This window comes from Pogona vitticeps, chromosome 11 (genome assembly GCF_051106095.1).
Source record: "Pogona vitticeps strain Pit_001003342236 chromosome 11, PviZW2.1, whole genome shotgun sequence".
NCBI lineage: Eukaryota > Metazoa > Chordata > Lepidosauria > Squamata > Agamidae > Pogona > Pogona vitticeps.
Window position 1 is genome coordinate 25,334,511 of NC_135793.1, and position 21,333 is coordinate 25,355,843.

General features: G+C 47.6%; 1 protein-coding gene and 1 long non-coding RNA gene across 2 annotated transcripts; both read right to left on the bottom strand.

The window, feature by feature from the left end:
* Positions 1-1,534: 1,534 nt before the first annotated feature.
* On the bottom strand, positions 1,535-19,468 carry FOXO4 (forkhead box O4). Its single transcript, XM_072981231.2, has 3 exons — positions 18,524-19,468; positions 7,413-8,668; positions 1,535-4,976 (listed from the first exon to the last, which is right to left on the bottom strand). Exons 1-2 carry the CDS (start codon positions 19,094-19,096, stop codon positions 7,430-7,432), a joined length of 1,812 nt encoding a protein of 603 aa, XP_072837332.2. The 5' UTR covers positions 19,097-19,468; the 3' UTR covers positions 1,535-4,976; positions 7,413-7,429.
* On the bottom strand, positions 8,938-18,513 carry LOC144584478 (uncharacterized). The gene is made up of 2 exons (XR_013538744.1): positions 14,805-18,513; positions 8,938-13,519 (listed from the first exon to the last, which is right to left on the bottom strand). It is a non-coding gene; the product is annotated as an uncharacterized LOC144584478 (long non-coding RNA).
* Positions 19,469-21,333: the final 1,865 nt, after the last annotated feature.

Consider the following 21,333-nt stretch of genomic DNA (forward strand, 5'->3'; position numbering starts at 1 on the left):
CCTGAAAGAATAGCACTCATGCACGTTCTGCTGAATCCCTTGCCCATTCAGCCTAGGGAAACATTGCCACTTTTTCCAGGCCTAGGCTGGAAGGCACCTGGGAAGGTGCCTTCCATCACATGAGAATTTTCCTTGTCAAGCTGCATTGTCTCCAATCACCTGAAGGCTGATCCTGTTAACCAGAGATATCACCAACTGAATTCAAGAACCTATGGATGTAAGGAAGGTGGTCTATTACACAATCCCTCTCTCCAGAATAAGCCATTCTACAAAAAAACTTAATTAAAAATAACTATGCACTTCCCTGTTCTTCCAAGCAGGAAGGAAGGAAGCAAAACCTATCTAAAGAATTCACACCCTTGCTTGCATACTTCCAGGTCCCATGCTAGGCCCTTCTCTTGGGAGCAACTACCCAACATTCATCCCCTTTCTGGGTTTCTATAATTTATGTATGCTGCGTGAGGATGTGTCATGCTGCGGCATTCAAATCTCCACCACCATCACAAAAATAAATTTTTGAAATCCAGTATATACCATTTACAAGCAAGTGAACCCATGGCTGGGACCGGGAAGGTCTCGACCAGTCTATAGGCCTGACCTGGCTCCAAGGCACACTTGACCTCATTTACAACTCCTTGCGATTCATGCACAGCGGAGCATCGGACATTTGGTCATAGCAGGCCGAGGAACAGGAGGAGGGAGAAAACACCCAAGCAACTCTACCCACCTCAGCTGCTGCAAGGAGCCAGTGGCTGGGGCTCTCCTGGGAGAGGCGGGCGGGCGAGGGCTGCTCCCTCCCAACTGCTCTGGTGGGAGGAAAGGAATGGAATGTGCTGGAATGCAGCCTGCCTGCTGAGAAGGAGTCATCCGGAGCAGGCTGGGCCACCGCTGCCTCTCTGCGGAGCAGAATGCTGCCGGAAGCACGCCAGAGAGGGAGGCTCTTCCCCCCCCCCCGTAGTTTCTGTCTGCCACCTCTTCCTCCCCGCTGCTCTGTTTGTCAGCAGAGAAGGACAGAAGACCACAGGGCACATAACCTCTGACGACGCACCAGCTTCCCCATATTTAAAGAATGGCCTCCCTGCTGCCACCCCCTCCCCTTCAGCAGATTCACACACGTTTTAGTCCATTTTGCAACTTCAGTGAGCAGCATTTCCTCCTCTTCTAGAGACACCTAACTGTACCCTTTGCTCCCAGGAGAAGTGGCTAACCTGTTCCTTCAGCAGCTCCTGGATCCCTGGCTCACGGCCAGCCTGGCTAGCTGTAGAAGGTTGCCAGTTCCTCAGGCTCAAGCCTGAGTAGGTCACTAGCTATTAGGCAGACCAACAACAGAGAAGGGAATGGCTGCATGGAGGCCACTACCCACCTTGTGCTCAGTGTGGTCACTGAGGGATGATGGAGGTTCCAGACTGTACCACTTTGGTTCACAACAACCAGACATCTCTCCCCACACGCCCCAGCAGCTCAGAACTTTTCCTGCACACTTCAGGTTGTTCCAGTTGCCACAACAGACAAGGCAAGAATGGATCCAACACACTTAGAGGATTACAGAGTTTTATTTGTCACATTTTGCCTTCCAGCACATTCCACAAAGGCTCTCTCTAGCAGAGGAGACACACCAGAAAACCCTGGAAGGGGGCAGAGCTACTACTGCACAAGGCAACAACACCCAGTGATAACACAATAGTGGGAGAAATCAATGCCTCGGACGTGAATTGGTTCCAAGTCACCAACCCCTCTTGTAAAGGCTACAAGGAGTCCTAAGAGAATATAAACACTGCAGGACCTTTTATCAGCTCCAGAGGCCCGCCCTTGTTAACCTGCTGTCTCTAGAAGCTCCAGTGAGGTGGAGGCAGCTCAGGATCCTACCCACCCCACAAGATGCAAAGATCCAGCAGCTAACGTGCTCCCCTTGCTGTTCCTAGATCTGGAGACCCGGCTGCCCACTGCTCACTTCATGTGCCACCTTAGCAGAAGCCTCACACATTCTGACGCAAGATGCATGCTTTACCAGACTCAGTTCTCACGCCCCTGTTGCGTTCCTCGTTTCTGTCTATCCAAGGTCAGAAGTGTCATCATGCAGCAAAAGCTGGCCCCTATTTGCATTCAGGACTCCACAAAACTGTGGGCAAAGGAAAGAAAACCAGCAAGGGGTTCTGGCAGAACCAGCCAAGATCACTTAATCAAACAGGTCAGAGCTTATGGCACCTTTGTTTTATTTAGCATATGCCTTCTTGAACTACCATCCACTTCTTCAAACGAATCCGAGGAAGTGGACAGCAGTCCCTGAAAGCTTAAAACGAGGCTCTTAAAAGGTTCCATGGGACTCTTTGTTGGTTTTGCCGCCACGTGCTAACACAGCTACCCCTACATGCAGAATGTGGGTTCTGAACCCACACAAGATGCAGCAGTGATGGGTATGAGGAGTGGCAGTTCTTAGGGAACTGACCAATCCCAAATTCCAAGCTGGGTCTGCCTGCCCCTCACCACAGCTCAGGATAACTACAGGCCTGGGGGGCACTGAGATCCTCCTTTCCCCTTACGCCCAACCGAGCTTCAGCCCAATCTCTCTGACAAATCTTAACAACAAATCTGTCTCTGTGTTTGGCTCACGTTCACATGCATTGCAAACCTCTTGCATGGAAGGGCCAAAGTGCTCCTCCCTCTCCTGCTGGCTTCCCCTCGCTGTTCTATTGGCCCAACGTCCTCGTCTGCCAGAGAGATCCTCCCACGGAAAGCTCGCACTAGGTGAGTGAGAAAATGCCCTTCCTTCCAAGCTAGGCCACTTGGGGCCACCAGGGAAGAGCCATAGAAATCAGTCTGAAAATGCACACGTGTCAAGGGTGGCCTGTGAACCGGCTGGAATACAACAAAATCTTGTTACTGTGAGCAAGAAAGGGAATCCTGAAATTCTGACCTCTCTGTCCCACCCCCTTGCGGCCAACCATGCTTTGCCCTGCCCCCAGATGGCACATCCTTCACAGAGCCTCACACATTTAGACACATATGCCCTTTGGCCTTCTCTGCCCCAGCTGTGGAGAACTGTTTTTAGAAATTAGTTGGCTAAAACAGGGTCACCCATCTGCTACTGTACTAGCCAACACTCAGCCTTGCTTCGGGGGGGGGGGCTGCCCAGGGCGACCGGATAACACGGGGCAATGACCCTGTTCCTGAAGGCCTTAATTGTGGAAGGGAACCTGTCTCGATAGGGTACCTTAGGAATTCTATGGCTCCCAAGATGACTGTCTCAAGAGAAGGTACACGGCTTCCTTTGCCCACAAACCCAGCTGTCCTCTCTGGGTTCTGCCTACCAGGTTAAAGAGCGAAAGCCAACTTCCAGGCAGATCCAGGATCCAGCAAGCCGTTACAGTGACTGAGCAGACGTCTGAACCTGAACACACCCTTCCTGACAGGGTTCTTCACAACACAGTCAAGGACTCAGGAGGCTTCTGAAGTGGCAGCTGCGTGACCAGGCTACGCTGGGGCTTAAAGGACCCAAGACATCCTGCTGGTGATTCATGATTAGCTGCTGAAAGCACAAGATGGTTAACCCCCCCCATCCCCACCCTCCCTAGCTTTCCCCCTAATCCCATCTCCAGACTAGTCCTCAGCCTCATGTGCTTTAGTGTTCTGTCTGGTATCAAAAGGATAAAGCTGCAAGAAAATGAGCTGCATTTTTAGCCACTAATTTCATAGGATTCTCTGTTAAAATATAGGTTTTTTTTCTCCCTCCCTCCCTCCCTCCCCCACCCTCCCACCCCCGCCTGCCTCAGATTTTATAAAAGCTCCTAGTTAATCTGCTGCTAGCTTTACAGGTAGTTATCTATAATGTACGACTCCCTCAACTGCCCCAGTTCCAAGGAACAAGGCCGGCCTGCTGCCCTTCTTCCCACCCCCATCGCCCTGGCCAGCTGATGAACCCAAGAAGTTGTCCGTGCTGTCCTTCATGCAGGCTAGAGAAACACAGCTGCTGCCCTGGTGGTCCGAGGGAGGGAAAGGCACTCGATCTGGAGACACCGTATCATGGCTTCAAAGTTACCACAGCCTTGTCCCCTGTCCAGATTAGTTCGTATTTTTGTTTGTTTTTTTAAAAAAGCTTCCAAAATAGTTCATTTGTAGAAAATGCCCTTCTGATTAGGAAAAGAAGAAAAAAAAATATGAATACCAATCGGGCTCTGGTTAAGGCGGGATCTGGGTTTTCCATTTCTCTGCTGCAGCTCGACAGCCCAGAAAAGAACCCAGGGAGAAAAGTAGTTTTGGTTTCTTAGCAACAGCTTTTAGCACCTGCTTCAGGGCAGTCACAGTTTCAGGGTAATCCTAGCACCGAGGTGGTGGTGGTGGGGTGTGTGTGTAGGCTTTGCCAGACCAGGCCTCCACTTCCCAAAGGGCCCACCGGCAGGTACGGCAAAGCATGAATGCAATGATCTCGCCAACTCTTGCAGACGGGCTTGCCTTCTTTCTGCCTCCCCCGCTTGCTCCCCTCTGGAAAGGAGCCAAGCAAAGTACACAGCAAAAGGGACTTCCTCGTTCAGGCAAGCACATGATTTGCAGCCGCCCAGGGTCCCACCCAGCCGCCCATCAAGACTTAATATGCCGCATCCATGGAGAACTTAGGCAGAAATCAACTGGGGAGGTGCTGTCAGCAAAAAGTATGCACCACCTCTTGGCAGCTCCCACCCTACCACGGCTGATTCTGAACCTCATCAATTTGGAGAAGGCTTCTGCAGGGAGAGAAGATCTTTGGCCATGGGTAAAGCACTTCCTGGGGCTCTGCAGGTTCCTGCGGGGAGAGCCAAGGTGGAGCTTGCTGGGTTTACGGTAGACTCAGGAAAAGACGTGGCACTGAACAGAATCACTCTTCTCCCGCAGCGGTCTGCCCCTTGCTCCAGCTGGCTTGCAGGGCAATAAGACAGAGGTGCCAGGTGCTCCTTGCCTTCTAGACTCTTCTGGGATGCAAAAGCTCCAGAACCAGAAGGGCACTGATAGGAAGAACGGAAAGACAGAGAGAGAAAAGGGCTTAGTTTTCAAAGTGCAAGGAAGTTTTCTAAGTATCGACAGAACCATACATCATCCAGCACACACCTCCAGCTGTCAAATATCTGTCATCACATGCCTTGATGGAGCATCTCACCTTCTAAGAAGATGATGGCCCAGACCAGAGTCCCTACAACCTTGGAGTCTTGGTAGCCACAAACAGAGGTTTATGAGGTTCAAGATCCCCACATCAGGCCTATGTAGGTTAATCTGCCTCCACTGGAGGCAGCGCTTTAATCCACCGCTGTCTGGTTGCTTCTGGTCAGTTGTGTCTGTTGTGATTGCAACTTTCAGAAGCCCAGGTTCTTTCCCTACAATTCTGGGCCTCAATCACACCCTGCTGCAGAGCAATCCTTGCATCTGCTTCCTCCATTGGCACTCTTTGTCTTTTAGCAATCCCCGTGCTGACCCTCTTTGTATTTTTCATTTCTTCTGCAGAGGTTGCTAGAAGTCAAGGACCTGACAGAACTAAAGGGACAGAGCTTATAGCTACACATCCATCCAAAGGCCAGAAATGCAAGACATTACGGTCTGGTCCAGTCCAGAGAGGGTGGAAACGCAGGTCTCTTCTTGCTGTGTACCTTTGGGGGGGGGGAAGAGGGGGTAGGAACCAGACACAAATATTTGCAAAGATTCAGTTGCCTGATTGTCCCGGGCATTCATGTGAAGTATGGAAAGAGGTCCTAGCAAAGTGACAGGCCACATGCTATCCATGCTGAAGGAGAGACTACAGAATCTCAGGCCGTTGAGCTAAGTTATGCACCAGATATCAGAATGGGGCTCGGAAACATATAGCCCTCCAGGTGTTGCTGGACCCGTCAGTGCCAACCAACCCAGCCAGTACTGATGACAATATCTCTAAGGCTATAGGGTCTGCATCTCAGGCAAAGCAAACAGCAGTGGGTTAGTAGATGGACTAATTGCCTGAATCCAACTGGCAACTTAATGTATTACAGAAGTTGACTCTTTTTTCAGGAGACATGTGTGCTGGAGACTTCTGTGGGCTTGTTTGGAAACAGTCAACCATAAACTCAATCTGTTTATGGGTGATCTAGTTTCCCACTTCACCATTCCTGAACAAAATTTATCCAAGACAGAGAAAGAGAGCTAGGAAAAATATTCTATCCCACCCCTCCACACACACCCATGGTATCCCTAGATAAATGGGCCTGCCTTCTTGTCACATCTGGAGCTGGGCAGAGAACAATGGTCTGCAAACAAAAATATTCCACAAGGCCCACTGGAATTAGGAACACTGTTGTTAGGGAGGGAGCGCACAAAGGCACCCACAAAGACACCTGCTAGGCAACCATCTGGGGGGCAACATCTGCTGTTTAAGTTGTTGCCCCGGCAACCCTAAAGCAGATTTAGAGCCAGGGAGGTTAAACCACTGCCTAACAGGACACAATCCTGTCTGGTGATATTTGTGTGAGAAAAGGGTTGTGGCTGCAGGGAGCACTGGGGTGTTTACATTTCTCCAATGCACAAGCCCACTTATTTACAAAGGGCGAAAGGGTGCTGTGAAATTGGGACAAGCATTCACTTGGAATCAAGGTCAATTAGCACAGCTGTTTGGGGAGAAAAGGGGCCAAAATCACAATGACAGCATATGTAGTGTAGCATTTAACATACTCTTCTTTTAAAATCATGGAGATGTTTCTCACCTGCCCCCATCACCCCCAAACATTATCAAGTCTCCAATGAAGGAGGCTAATGTTTTGCCCTGATGAAACCTCAGTGGGCATTACCCTCTCCCTCCAAAAACCACACACGGTCCTGCTCCTAACTTGACAGTTCAAGGAAAGGGGAGTTGATAGTAGCTATTTACATTTTTAAAACCCCTACAATTAAAAGTAAAACACATATAACATCATATCTAGTTTGACTAAAGAAAGAGCAAAAGAGAAGACATCAAAAATTCTAAGAAAGGATTAGAGAACTAAACACCTTGTACGATCCCATCTTCAACACTATCCCAGGAAGAGAAGTTATTTACTAAGGTGAGAAGTCCCTCAGGACCACCTCAAATTCAGCCTGATATGGGGGAGGCATCCAAGACTGGATGGATGCTGGATTAAACCAACACTGGAGAATTACACTGAATGCCACAGAAGTTGGGTCAATTTTCCCCCTCCCCCAACCCCATGCAGGCTGACACATAAAATGTCACACTAGTTCCTAGAAATGTTAGAGACTTTTCCTCCAAGCAATTGAGTAAATGACCTTGCCATTTTTGATCTCTTCTGAACACAGGATATTTAAAACAATGTGGTTGTGTTCTTGAACTATCCAGTTTAAAGAACCAAGAAGCAGGCTGGAAGAAAAGGACACGGAAGACAGCCCTTAGTTCCAACATTTTTGTTAATGGAACATTTGCTTACCTTTGTCCATATTAAAGTTAACTGGGTACCCAGGTGTGGTTGGAGGCCTGTGAGGTGCTGGGGTAGCTGGGAGCAGATGGAATGGGTTCAAAATTGAAGTCCAGTCCTTCTCCATCCATGAGGTCGGTGTTGATTATGTAATCCACATCACATTCAAGGTTTTCCATGTACATGTCAACGTCCAGGTCATTGGGCAGCCTATCCTGGCTCCCTCCAAAGGGGGCAAAAGCGACACCAGACAAAGATGTCTGGGCGCCCAACTGAACCACCTGTGGAGACTGTGCTGATGATGATGTCTTCAAGCCAGACATGCCCATGGCATTCTGAGGAGATGCCACCATGGAAAATGCAGATGGCAATGGGCTGGCACCGACTGAATCCAGCTGCTGCTGCTGCTGCCTCTGCTGCTGCTGCTCTAAAGGCTTTCTGAGGTGGTTGATTGGGCTCACCTTGGATTTGGAAGGCTGTTCCCCCAGGAGCAGGAAAGTCTGGCTGTTCAACCTGCCTCCACTTTGTGGGAGAATTGGGTCCACTTGTGTCATCATCACATCGCTGGGTGGTGGAGAGTTGGACGTCAGGAGGGCTTCCAGCGTCTGTGGGCCGGAAAAATGGCCTGCAGAATTGTGGAGGGAGATCTCAACAGGGCTGAAAAGGGAGCTGTTGAAGGACGAGGCCTGGGCTGTTGAGCTCTGGGCCTGCAAAGGGAAGCTGGCGTTCCTTTGGGTCAGGCCGCTGGATGGCTGCTGCGGAGCCGGCAGCAAGGATGAACTGGGCGACATCAGGTTCAGACTGTCAATCAGTTCCAGCTCCTCTGTCACCGTGGGCGGAACGTTGTTGGACGCACCAGAGTAGACGAGGAGCTCCTCGTCAGGGAGGTCGTCCTGCTCAGTCAGGATCGGAGAAAGCCTCACGCTGAGGTTGCTGGCGTTGGAGCTGGTCCGAGGCCGGATGCTGGTCCACACCTCAGAGTCCTCGTTGCTTCTGGAAGAAGGGCTGCCAGGCCACTTGGGGTACTGGGAGCCTGGGCTGTCGGCGGTAGGCTCTGGAGCCACCTGCATGGCTGCTTTCTTCTTGGAGGCCTTCCCTCTGACTTTGGCCAGCTTGCTGCTGTTGTCCATGGAGGCTGCTCTCCTGCGTGGAGCCTTCCCACTCTTGCCCCCTTCGGGGTTGAGCATCCACCAAGAACTCTTCCCAGTCGCTTCATTGTGCACTTTCATGAACTTGCTATGCAGAGAGAGGTTGTGGCGGATGGAGTTCTGAGGGAGAAAATGGGAAAAATTGAGCATCAGCATCATTGGTGTACAACCCATTAGACCATTCTTCCTTTCAGAGAAATTACTGGGAGGGATCAGCACACCACGTGGAGGCCTAGAAACGTTGAGCCTAAACCCACCCCCACCACCCAAAAAACCTTAGGGTAAAGCATCAACTGAAAGAAGACCAATCCCGACAAACATTTTCATATTGTTGGTCAGAATTGTTGGCTTTTGTGTAGTTTGCTGCGGTGAACTACAGTTAACTAACAAGGTGCTAGGGCACATCTTAGTTGCGCAATAAAGTGTGTGATCAGGCACACAACCAAGATGCATTCCAGCACATAAAATATCGCAATTCAGGCATGCCAATGAGGTCTGTTTCACTTCCATTTAGGCAATTCAGGGAGATAAGCTATTTTTTAACTGAAGCACCATCCAGGCAAAAGGAAAGGGGCATCAAGGATAGGATACAACACATCAGCCTGTTCGTTAAGCTGCATCCTTCCCACTTTTTGCCTTTCCAGGTATCATTCTTGCCGGTCTTCCTCCCCTGCACAGGATGAAGCCAAAAGTGCTTGTTTGCACCGGCTTCTAACTACACAGAATTAGTTGCCAGCTAGCTAACTCATGTCTTGGCTGGCTTACAGTGCCTTTGCTTTGCTACCTTTATCTCTTCCTGGAACAGTTAGGCAGCAAGGGGGCCAACACCGACAGGGGAAAGCACCATAGTCAAGATTACCAAATTCCTAGTAGAGATCTATGATAAAAAGTTTGGGGGCGATTTTCGTTTTACTAATGCTATACAGTATCTTACTTTCTGCACCAAACCAAAACAGAAATATTGATAGACTTCAGATTTTAACTTGCTTAAGAGACTTAGGCTTTTCTTTAAACATGGGCACCCCTGCCTTCACCCTGAAAGCACTGCACACGTGACATTACCAATTGGCCACTCACCCCTGCTATGACAGCACAACCAGATATTTATAGATTCTCACCTATAAACTGTTTTTCAGAGCTTCTGGAAAAGCCATACCAGCCAGGAATTCTTTGGCTTCCAAAGGCCTGTTAAGCAGTTACGGCAAGGAAAAATAAATCCTATCCCAACCACGGCTGTTCTCCAACTCAAAAAGGGGTATTTGTTTTCCCTCCCAGTCGTTTACAAGCTGTGAGCCACAGTGCTGCCCCACCTCACAGGGAGTCAGCCAACTGGATGACCAAGAAGAGCCACCCTCCGCACCCCAAAAGGAATGACTGCTGTCTAATTGCATAGCCACAAGATTCTGGCTCTGCTTATTTCACAGTGACTTGAAACCAAGAGGTTGAGAACAGCATGTAATGTCCTAGGAATAGTAGTAAGGAGTTGTTTCTGGGTAACAAACTTGGTGAGCCAGAACCACAATGTGGTTGCCTTGCGTCAGGAGATGTCCTTGATCCAACAGCAGACCTGTTCTGGAACATCAGAATGAAGCTGTAAAGCCTCAGCTGCTCTGGTGAAAATCTTAAGGCACTTTTGAGCCTTTTGATTTTAATCAAGACAGAAATAAGAGAAATAAAGAAGTAGTGCATGTAGTATTACAGCAAACTGTCTCGGCTCATACCAGTCTGCCTTACACCAAGGGAGGCCACGGCCCACCTAGCTCAGTAGTAGCAACACCAACGATGGGGAACCTCTACTTCTGGGGCTGAATCCAGACCTCTGGGGGTGCAACTGACAGTCATATCTCCTTCCCCATAATGCCATTAATTTATGGTTTCCTTGATTTTGCAAAGGTGTTTGTTGCCATTCTAAAGCTAAAATATGCTCATCTTTTTTTACCCTACGAGGGTGGTGGGGGAATTGCCCTGTTCACCTGTAGAATGCCATCTGCTCAGAACTGTTCTGAAATGGAATTCAAACAGCTTTCCATCTTGACCTTCATAGCAATTCTCCAGAGTATCAGAGAGGGGTCGTTCCAGTCCTATTTTGCAAAGATGTCAGGCGTAAACATGGACCTTTTTAACACAAAGCATGTGCTTGACCTCTGAACTACACTAACCCTCTCCACAAGACTGTGGCCAAGCACGGCAAAGACTGAGCCACCATCTTCCAAGCAAAAATGTCCAAGAATCGTACTGACACAAAATCCTAATGGCAAATCCTCTAAACACAAAGACCTTACAAATGCTTGTCACCACGGACAAAGGAAAGGATTATTGTAGCACAGGGATATAGGCTGGGTGGCCTTCCAGATGCAATTAGGCTACAACTCCTGCCCTTCTCACCATTTGCTAAGTTGGCTGCGGATGATGGGAGATGCAATGCAACAATACTGTCCTAGAAAACAATATTTGTTACAGAATAATTCATCTTGGAAGAAATTACGACTATTTTAGTAAGGAGGAAGAGGAGAGCTAGCAAGAGGTTTGGTGCCACATGGCTGTACTCAAACCCTGTTTTTAACTAAACAGTATTTAACCTAAATGCAGGGTTTATGAACTCGCAGTTACTGAGCATGCTGCTCAACACTGCTCCTTCCCCAAGGAGCCTCTTTGTGTCGAAGTGATTCCAACAATGCTTTCAGCCATCTGCAAGTCAAGATCATCTGCAACCCTTTGAGAAAACAGTGTTAAGTCCATCTGTTCTTGTGCAAGTAGCTCAGAACACTAATGGGAAACACTCTGCGTGATTTACCTAAATCTATACCACATCCCATCACCAGAACTGTGCAGCATGAACAACTGTCCATATTTTCCATTTTTTTAAGAGACAAAATTTCTTTGCCAACTAATATGCACGTCTGCAGGTTTAACCTCCAGCTGCCTAGAGCCAGCCCAACTTTCTGGCAACCAAGCTAATGTTTCAGCGAGGCCTCCAAGGGAAGAGAACTCTGTTACAAGGCAGCTACCCTAAATGCATACTGTAGCCGTTTCAGTATCATACATGTGTGCCTCATTACAGGGAAACCCATTCCTTGCTAATCACTTGCTGTCATGCAACAGAGAGGAGACAGTCTATAAATGCCCAAGGCTTGAGCCATTTAGAGGTTTATAGGGTTTTTAGTTCTTTTCCAGGTCACTGACGGGACCTGCTTCATCTTGATTAGATGGAGACCTCAGTGAATAGAATCCTTATCCTTAATACAAGACAACTGTTAGTACCTGTGAAAGAAAAAGAAATCAAATCAACCACAAAACCTTCCCTATCATGTCTGTAGTGTGTGAAAACCTAACTGAGCTCTATCAGGCTTCTGCTTCTCTACTTATATACATAGATTGACCCCACTTCAGATGGCACACTTGCGTTTTTTCCTCTCAGGGTGTATTTTTAAAAAATTAATGATTTTTTAAAAAAAACTAACAGATTTAAATCACAATTTAAATTATTTTTTTAAAATTCAAATCAAATCCACCCTGCTTCCTCTAGACTTTTTGATCATACAGCACCTTGAAAATATACTGCTGTAGATCACAAGAAAGTATTATATTGACATCATAACCCAACAAACTTTTCTAATGATGTTATTAAAACATCAGGGAGGTGGCGGCACCCAGCCAGAGTTGCTCAAACACTCTGAGTATTTGGCAGCAAGCTGGGGGCAAACTGTCCTCACTAAGACAGACAGGAAATTATAGTTTTTATTAAAGTCTAACATGCCAAATGCCCAGACTTTCCTAGGAGGTACGAAAGATGCCTCTCGGATCAAACTGCAAGCTCCTGTGGCATGCCAAGAAACTCTCATGCCAAGAAAGATGCTTATACTCTCTGATGGAACTGGAAGAGCGTCAACACTAGAAAGCTTACACACACACACACATATCTCTCAAGGAAGTGGGAAGGTAGATGGTAAGTGAAAGCAAAATGGATGGGCTGCATTTATTTTGGACTGAAGTTGTCACTTGTATTAATAGAGGTCCTTGATGTTTCTGGATATGTAGGTTATCTTAAATTATCTTCCTGTCCTATGTGGCCTAGCAAAGAGACAACAAAACTAGACTTTATGGGCTCTTATGGTTGCTAAGAGACACAGTAAAAGCCTGGAAGGCTAAACATCCACCCTCCACTACACAATTGCTGGAGGATCTCTTAGCACTAGCTTCATTTGAACAAATCATCATATAGATGCCAATTTCACATTTATCGGGCATGTGGAAGGCCTATACTGATTTATACGCATAATATAAGATGCATGTGGTGAAACTTTTAAATATATAATAGTAGTTTATAGCAAGTACTAGCATTACTGTATTTATCATTTTTTATTGCTTTTGTTTTGTTTGTGGTTTTTCTTTGCAATTTCAGTTTATTTATGCTACACCTTCAAAAATAAAAAAGTAGGAAAAAGGAGAACAAGGATGCTAATTATTCTAGGCTAATACATACTAATTAAATGTCAGCATAGTTCCAGAGCCTCCATGGAGTATAAGTCAAGCAGTAAGGCAACAAATAAGCATAGCAGTCTCCTTAGAGATACTAAGCCAAAATCAAGTAACATCCCTCTGAGGTTTATACCTATTATTCCAGTTTCTAGGTTCTTCAAGAGGATGAGCTTGGTAAATCACCCTGAACTTCTTTGAAGAATAGAATAACTTCTCAAGAGTGTCTCTCCCCCTCCCTTTATTTAGCTGGAATCATTTGTCAATTAGTGCTGTACCAAGGAGCGTGCTTTAGCTTGGAGATTTTTTCTCTCACACAGTGATAAGGCACAGATGGTGTGGCCTCTCAATTAATGGCATTTTCTCCTCCTCTTCTGGCCTGCTCATCCCAGGCAGATGCTAACAGGTCTGTGTTTCAAATGGGCAACTGAACCCATGATCCCCCATTTTCCAGTTTCTTGACATGCCCTCCTTCCTTGAGCTGTTGCTTGAGTTCTACAAGTGCACACAACAAGTAATGTAAGGGAACATGTGGCTACAAGGGTAATTCACAAAACAGAACACAATTAAATGTAACTTAACAATAAAAAGTAAAGCTAATACATTTATAAAAACTAAATCTAAAAATCTGTATTCCCAGAATTCTCTGCTACAGAACTCTTGTGCATTCTCTGTAACTACAGAATCCAAACTCTCTAGCAGTGAATTCTAAGTTTCACAGTAACTATGTAAAACACTCTCATCAGACAGACTCAGGAAAGTAAGAGCGCACTCAGTTGAACTTAAGTGTACTGGGTGTCCTGTAGTTTCAAGTTACATTGCAGTTGTTGAACCAACGAAATGCATGCATAAATTATCTCCACCCACAGCAGTTACCCAAACCTGTCTCCAACCTTAACACATCACTTCTTTTGTTAAGTAAAGAACCGGTGTAAGAAGAAAATATGGTAGTTATATTAGTGAAGCTGAGGGTTAAGTTCAATTGGCATGCTAGTTAAAAGAAGCCAAATACAGTTGCTGGTGGCCAGGGAGAAGACAAGCCCCAAGAAATTCTGAGATTCTGCCTCAGCTAGTATAGCTGCAGGACAGCAACCATACCTCCCTGATGATTCAACCTAGTCTACAAAGAACAGGCCATGTACTGTGTGAGGAGAGCATGGGAATATGCTCTCTGGGGTGCCAAATCACAATGGCACTGGGGTGGGGCATCTTCAGTTAGCACACCTGCCTTGGATATTTTACTGAATCAGTGCTGTGAGGGTGCATGTGTTATTCACCCACTCATCCCTCCTTCTAAGCCTCTCTACCACATCTTCTCCTTTATGACCACCCCTTTCGGCTACATACCACCCCAGAGGTGCACTGGAGTGGAGAATGGAAGAAATGCTCCATCCCTCCTCTCTGTTCAGCATAATGTCCCAGTTCCCTGCAGGATCGTAAAAAGAAAGAAGGGGATGTTGGCCGTTCACTTCTGTAGCCATGCTTACAAAGCTGAGGCCAAACATAAAGCAGCGCCCAAGGCACCCGACTCATTGCTACAGGTTTTTTCCGCCCAGGACAAACTTGCCCCAAACCCCTTTCCTTTTGGGGCGAATATAGTCACACAACTTCACATGCAGAAAGCAACCAAATTGTAATAAATTTTCCACTCCTTCAAAGACACTACAGAGTGGCATTCTATCCTCAACAGAGGCAAGCAGAAACACCTTTCTTAGCATCCCTGGGGTGTGCCCAGCATTTGAAAGCCCTCTGGTCTAAATAAAAGAAATAAAAAAGGCACCTTTTCCTAAAACAGACATTTCTCTGTTTACAGACATTCTGTTATGGACCAAGGATGACCAGGCTGCATCCATCATCTGTCACCATACGGATCACCAGAATCGAGTCAGCTGGTCTGGGTAGCTAAGCTGGTATGCCTCTTCCTCCCTCACCACTCCATCAGCATCCCTTTGGCAACAGCAAGTTCAGTGGAAGAGGAAGAACATCTGAGATGGAAGAAGTATGTGAGTCTCCTGTCAAGAATATCTGTATCTATATAAAACACTGCATCGTCCCTAGACCATTTCCGTGTCCCACTGATGGTACATGGACCACTGGTTGAAATCCACTATTCCATATATCATTTCTGTGAGGATATTAAGGTACCCTATAGCTGGCAAAATCCTATTGTGCCCTGAGCTCAAACACCACAGAACAAGCACTGGAAATGGGCCTTTTAACAGTCATAATTCACTCAAAATCTTCAGGGCAGAGACATGACACACAATCAGGCATCATGACTTTCATATAAAAATGGTTCCTCATGGCCAAAAATATATTTTTCAGCTACATTTTGGACAAGGCCTTGTTTAAAACTGCTCAACCATACATGGACATGCTGCAGAATTAAAAACTGCCTAAAAGCTGTGAGAGACTATTCTGTACATGCCCACGGAACTCTATCAATTCAATACTGAGGATCTTGACCAAAATGTGAATTAATTTGGCTAATAAAACAGGATGGAGCCAGTGTGGCGAGTTCAAGTCCTACTCCTCCAGGATGTCTGTCACACATCCTCGGGCAAATCTCTGCATCTCTGAATAACCAAAACAAGAGTAATAAATAAATGAATTCTGATCTATAGAAGTGTTAGCCATATTCTGTAACCTCGTATAAGCTCCACTTTTGAGGCGGAACCAAAAAGAAGCAAAAATAGCCATGTAGTGCTGAGAGGCAGCACATTTTGTAGATAATTACCAAAGACAGCAAAGGCAACTGTGAGATTACAGCAATCCCACAATCCCTGAGAAAAAAGGTGATTTATTTATATCATCTTAAAAGTGGATAATTAAGGCATGTGATGCTATTTAGGAAGGCAGGACAGGCATAGGGGAGGGGGCCACCACCTCATTTGAAGGCACCAGAGGAACCAACTCCTTTTAAAACTGGCATTCCCCATTTGGGGGATGGGGGTGGAAATCTCATACTGGAAAGAAAGAACCTTCTTTCTGAATACCTTTTCAGTCTTACTGAGCTTCCTCAGAGCCGGGAAGGCCTGTTCGCCTCTTCTCAGAGTGCCTGTTCTAAAAGAAGGGTTTTGTGAGCCAGGAATGCATGCTATGAAGGAGTTATTTATATTAAGCATCAACGCAGCTGGGTGACAAAGAACTGAAGCCCAGTATTGAAAACTTTTCAAGTGACACTCGGGCTTACACAGCAGCCTGGCCTGGAGTCCTAGACGGGCTCGTGCCTTTCCAAGAAATCGCTGAGAACATTTACAAAGGAGTGGCCTTTCTTGGAAGTACTGAAACAAAGTGAACTCAAGGGTCAAGCTCAAGGGGAGGGAGGAAATGAAGAGCTATGGGACGGAGAGAATATCCAGATTCATTATCCTCCTCCCACCTCTAGTCTCACATCCTAATATTTATTTGGATTCCATCTTTAGATGCTTATCAGAGAGAATTTAAGGTCCAGAAATCTCTTTGAGCTGATTGAAACACGACTGAGGCCTACCTCACCCAGACAGATTACTCAAAGGAAAGTTATGGAACCCACTTCTGTAGTGCAAAATAAGATCGCAATTCTCCTCCTCCACCACCACCACCAACAGCATCCCTAATATTAAACTGACATTCTTGGAACCCCTTTATCAGCTATGAGCTGCAAAGGAGATAGATTCAGAACCCCGTTGGAGATTTTTCAAGCCTTAGAAAAAACTCAATTCCAGATTCCTGGCAGCAACAGCAAAAGCAAGCTCACAGCCACACATGCGGTGATCTTCTGCAAACTTGTTTGCCCTTGGAATTCAGTTGCACTATGAGTATCTGGGACATCACGGAGTAATCAGGGCAGTGAGATGACCCAAAGAAAATGAGTTTGAACCAATCCCAGACCTCAGTAGAGAGACACACCCTGCAGAAGTCAACATTGCTACCACATGCAGAGGAACACCCAGTCAAATCCATCAGTCTCTTAATGAAGACAAAAAAAAACCCCCATCAAAACTCCATACACAAGTGTTAAGGTTTTGAAATTCTGAAGTTTCCAAGAGAACTCAAGGCGAAGCCATCTTCTCAATGTCCAGCAACCCAAGCAGAGCAATCAATGCAACACTGCAGATCATACAGCTTACTGAATGTTGTTGAACTCCTATGAGCACTTAGCTGATGGTGAGGCACAACAGTAATAGTACTTCATCAGCATCTGAAGGGCCAAGATCTCTCTACCCCCAGTTTTAAGACAACTCAGTCAGAGCTTGTCCTAAGATTTGTGGCATTCATGTCTTTCAATGCTCCTCCCTGGTCACACTCGCCAAGGACCGGTCTCAAGGCAGAGGAGAAACACTTGTCTCATCCCATCCCAACCTCTGTATGGCTGGAAAACTACATATTTACTATCAGAAGCCAGTCACCACACTAAGGCTGCTGCATCAAGCAAGTGCACCCTCCTAAGGGGGTGCCACCCAAGCAATTCAGGGGTCATAGTGCCAACAGCAGTTTTAGCAAAATGCTACTGGACTTCCTTGTCGGCTTACTAGGGTTTGGCTTGATCAATACCACTGAAATCAAGGATCAATTTGTAACTTGGTGAATAAGCTGGCTAACGAAATAAGAGAAGCCAAACAGACCTCTGGGTAGCCTGAGGTAGCTATTTTCCCAAACAGCTCTTTAGGATTCAAATGTTCTGGGTCTGAGCCCAGTCAAGTGGCCATAACCACTACTGCAGTAGTCAGTTTGGGAGCTGAAGACTGCCTGGACGTCACACCCCATGACCCAAAGGCTGGAAGCCTACATCCAGATGTGTGGAGGTAGTCTGCAGTTACGCAGTGCTAAAGAATACAAACACTTTGAGAATACATTAATACAAACATACTTACAGTTTCCTAGCCCCACCTATTCGTCTGCCCATTTCAGTAACACTGGAAACCATACCTGTGGCTTAAGCCCATCATCCGAACACCTGTGCAATACCCAGGAGCCCCTCAACATTTCAGAGTGCCCAGCCTCTTGATCCTGCCATTTCCCCCTTCTTTCTGTGCAGAACCCTTGCAACCTTTAACTCTTAACAAAACGAAACCACAATAACAATCGCCACCAAAACAAAAGCAGCAGCAAAAGAATCAATGAAAAGTATACATTACTTTTCTTTTCACCGCCACAGTTCTGTGTCATGAAAAAGATGTCACCTGCTGAACTTTCAGCCTGTTTTTGTTCTTATGGGGCAGGGGAGGATGGAGAAGGAAGGGGGTGGGGGCGAAATGCAAGTTTCTGGTTACAAGTGGTTACATCACGGTGTCAAAGTCTCCTTTTCAGGATGATACAGAAACTCGGGTCAGGAACAGGTGTTATTTCCCCCCTTTTGTGCGGCTTTCTGTTAAGACTACAAAATCACTGGCAATGGCTTTCGGTGTCTCGGCAAAAGGGTGGCTTAGCAATGTCGCCAGTCACCCTAAACGTCCCCCCGCCCGACCCATCATCCGTCCCCCTTCCCTTCCCTTCCCTCCGGGCCGACGGACCGACCTTCCAGCCGGCGGAGCTGTTGCTGTCGCCCTTGTCGCGGAAGTAAGGCACGGAGCGGACCATCCACTCGTAGATCTGCGCCAGCGTCAGCCGCTTCTCCGGGGCGCTCTCGATGGCCTGGCTGATCAGGTCGGCGTAAGACTGGCTGCCCCACGCGTTCCGCCGAGCCCCGCCTGAAGACGACGACGACGACCCGCCGCCGCCGCCGCCTCCTCCTCCTCCTCCTCCCGAGCCGCTCTTACGCGCCCCGGCGGACGACGACGACGAGGAGGAGGAGGCCGAAGCCGGGGCTCCGCCGACAGGCTCTTCGGGGCTGCCTAGGCCGCTCCCGGGCCCCACTCCTCCTCCTCCTCCTCCTCCGCCGGGCTCCGGCTCGGGCACCCCCGCCTCCGGCCGGGGCAAAGGCCAAGTGCAGGAGCGCGGCCGGCTCTGAGGCGGGAAGTCCGGGTCCAAAGAGGCAGAGGCCGCGGCGGCCACCACCACGGACGACGACGACGAGGAGGAGGAGGAGGATGAAGGCGGCTGTGGTGGCGGCGGCGGCGGGGACCCGGCCGTCCCGGGCGGCTCGGCCATGGCGGTGGAGATGGCGTCGCGCTCAGCGCCTCAGCCACATCCCCGCCGGGCCGACTTTCTCCTCACAGCGGCGCCAAGCGCGCCCTTCCCCCCCTCTCCCCCCCCCGCTGACGCCGGAATGGTACGGCCCGGACTCCCTCACGACGACGACGACGCTCGCTCTCTCTCTCTTTCTTTCTTTCCTTCCTTCGTCGTCGTCGTTCCCCCTCCCCCCCAACTCAGCCTCTCGATGGTAGCGGCCCGCCTCGGCCTGCTCCCCTCGGGCCCTGGACGCCTCGCCGCCCGACCAGCCAACCCGCCGCCTCGGCGGCACTCTGTTTACCCTTCAGCCAGGCGGAGGCGGGGGGGGGTGGGAAGAGAGGGAGGGCCACTGCGCTTGCTCGCCCGGTGCACTTTGGGAAACGTAGTTCCTCCCTGGGATTACACCCCCAGGGAGAGCAAGAGGAGGGACTCTGTTTCCCGGCAGGCGAAGCGGAAGGCGGGACTTCTCCGGGAAAAGTTGGAGGCGGCGCGGCAATGGGCGCCCTCGAAATCCTACATCTCCCAGAAAGCTTCGCGGCGGCTTTCCCGGCCTTCTTTTTTGGCCTCGTCGTCCGAGCATTACATAAACCCGACAACCAATCCGCTTCCTCCAAAACAAACCCGCCGCGTAGCAAGCCGGCTGTTCCAGTCAGCGGCCGCCACGCCCTCCGTCTACGACGGCCAGGGTGTTCTCTTCACCCCCTCGCTGCTGTTGGGTTCTATTAAGGATTAGCAGCACCATGTCTGAATGTATTAATTTATTCATTGTTTCCCTCTCCGGGCTAATGGGTCGATTACGCGATTAATAAATTATTATTATTATTATTATTATTATTATTATTATTATTATTATTATTATTATTATTATTATTATTATTATTATTATTATTATTAAATCTACACACATTCGCATGCAGGATCATGTTTGCAAAGGGAAAGTGTTTTGGAAAGAGAAGAGTAGCCCTACACAGCCATATGGTTTGGAACTTGTACAAAAGGTCCTTTAGAGAGGAACCGAGCACCTTTTCCCTCCTGAGATAGTGGCACGTCCTGGCTAGAGAGGACTGGCCTCCTCTGCGTTAGACTGCTACCATGCATTTTATATTGGGCTGCCTTTGGAGACTGCCCCAAAACTGTACTGTTGCCCAGAAAACAACTGGCAGGATATGAGTTGGGTCCAGGGGCTGGGAAAAGCATAATATACTGGTGCTTAAACAGCTGGGTTGTTTGCTTTTGAGCATAATTCAAAATACGCACACTTAGTGCCAAGGCCCGACAGAGTCTGGGAATGAATGCTTCCACAATGTCAGAGAGACAGTGTTGCTCACCGCTGGAAGGAAATAATCTTAAAGCAACACAATTTGGCTAAGGCTCTGTATTTATTCTTTCTCCTGTATGGTTCTCTCGCCTTGTTGTTCCCCAACAACTGAAACAGAGGACTAACACCCTTTCCCTCTTCTCCTGCAGTCCTTCCAGCTTAAATAACGTCTGTCCCAGGAAGCAACCTTCCAGAGGTCCCAATCCTGGGACAAAGGAAGGATTTTTGCTGACACAGTGACCACAGAAGAGATGTTTAACTCTCTTCCAACCTGTCATCTCTGCAGCTATTGACCATTTTTAAAAGCCATCACGACATCCCTTGAAGTAATTTGTTTCATGTCACATCTATTTGTGCTCCTTGTGAATTTCTTTATTCTCATTTCAGATCCTTCTATAGGGCATAGGTATGGAAGTTCGATTCCCCACTGGGCCTCCTTGACAGAGTCTGAAGCTGATGATCCATAAGGTCTATTCCAATTCTGAAATTATTATATTATATATTTTAACAACAGACACAGAAAAGGCCACAACTACTTTTGAGATTTGCTATAGAACAGTTTCTACATATTATAGCTAAATAATCTATTAAAGTGTTGCTTAAGCAAATCAATCAAAGCTTTGTCCTGGAAATTTAGTTCCACCTTCCTTGTTTTAGTTTTCAGAGATGCTGCCCTCTCCTGAAGGTAGCCAGCTTTGCAGCTTTTTTATCATCTTTTCTGTGTATTGATAGTGCAGGGAAGGGGGAAAACCCAGTATTCATCCTTCTTCAGTAGCTGCTTCCTTAAATCTAAGTCACATTCCAATTTTACATGTTTAGTGAAAGACGAGAAACTAGCCAGTATGAATCAAATTCATTTAACTGTGCCTTCTATCCAGAGCAATACTTATTACTGAAT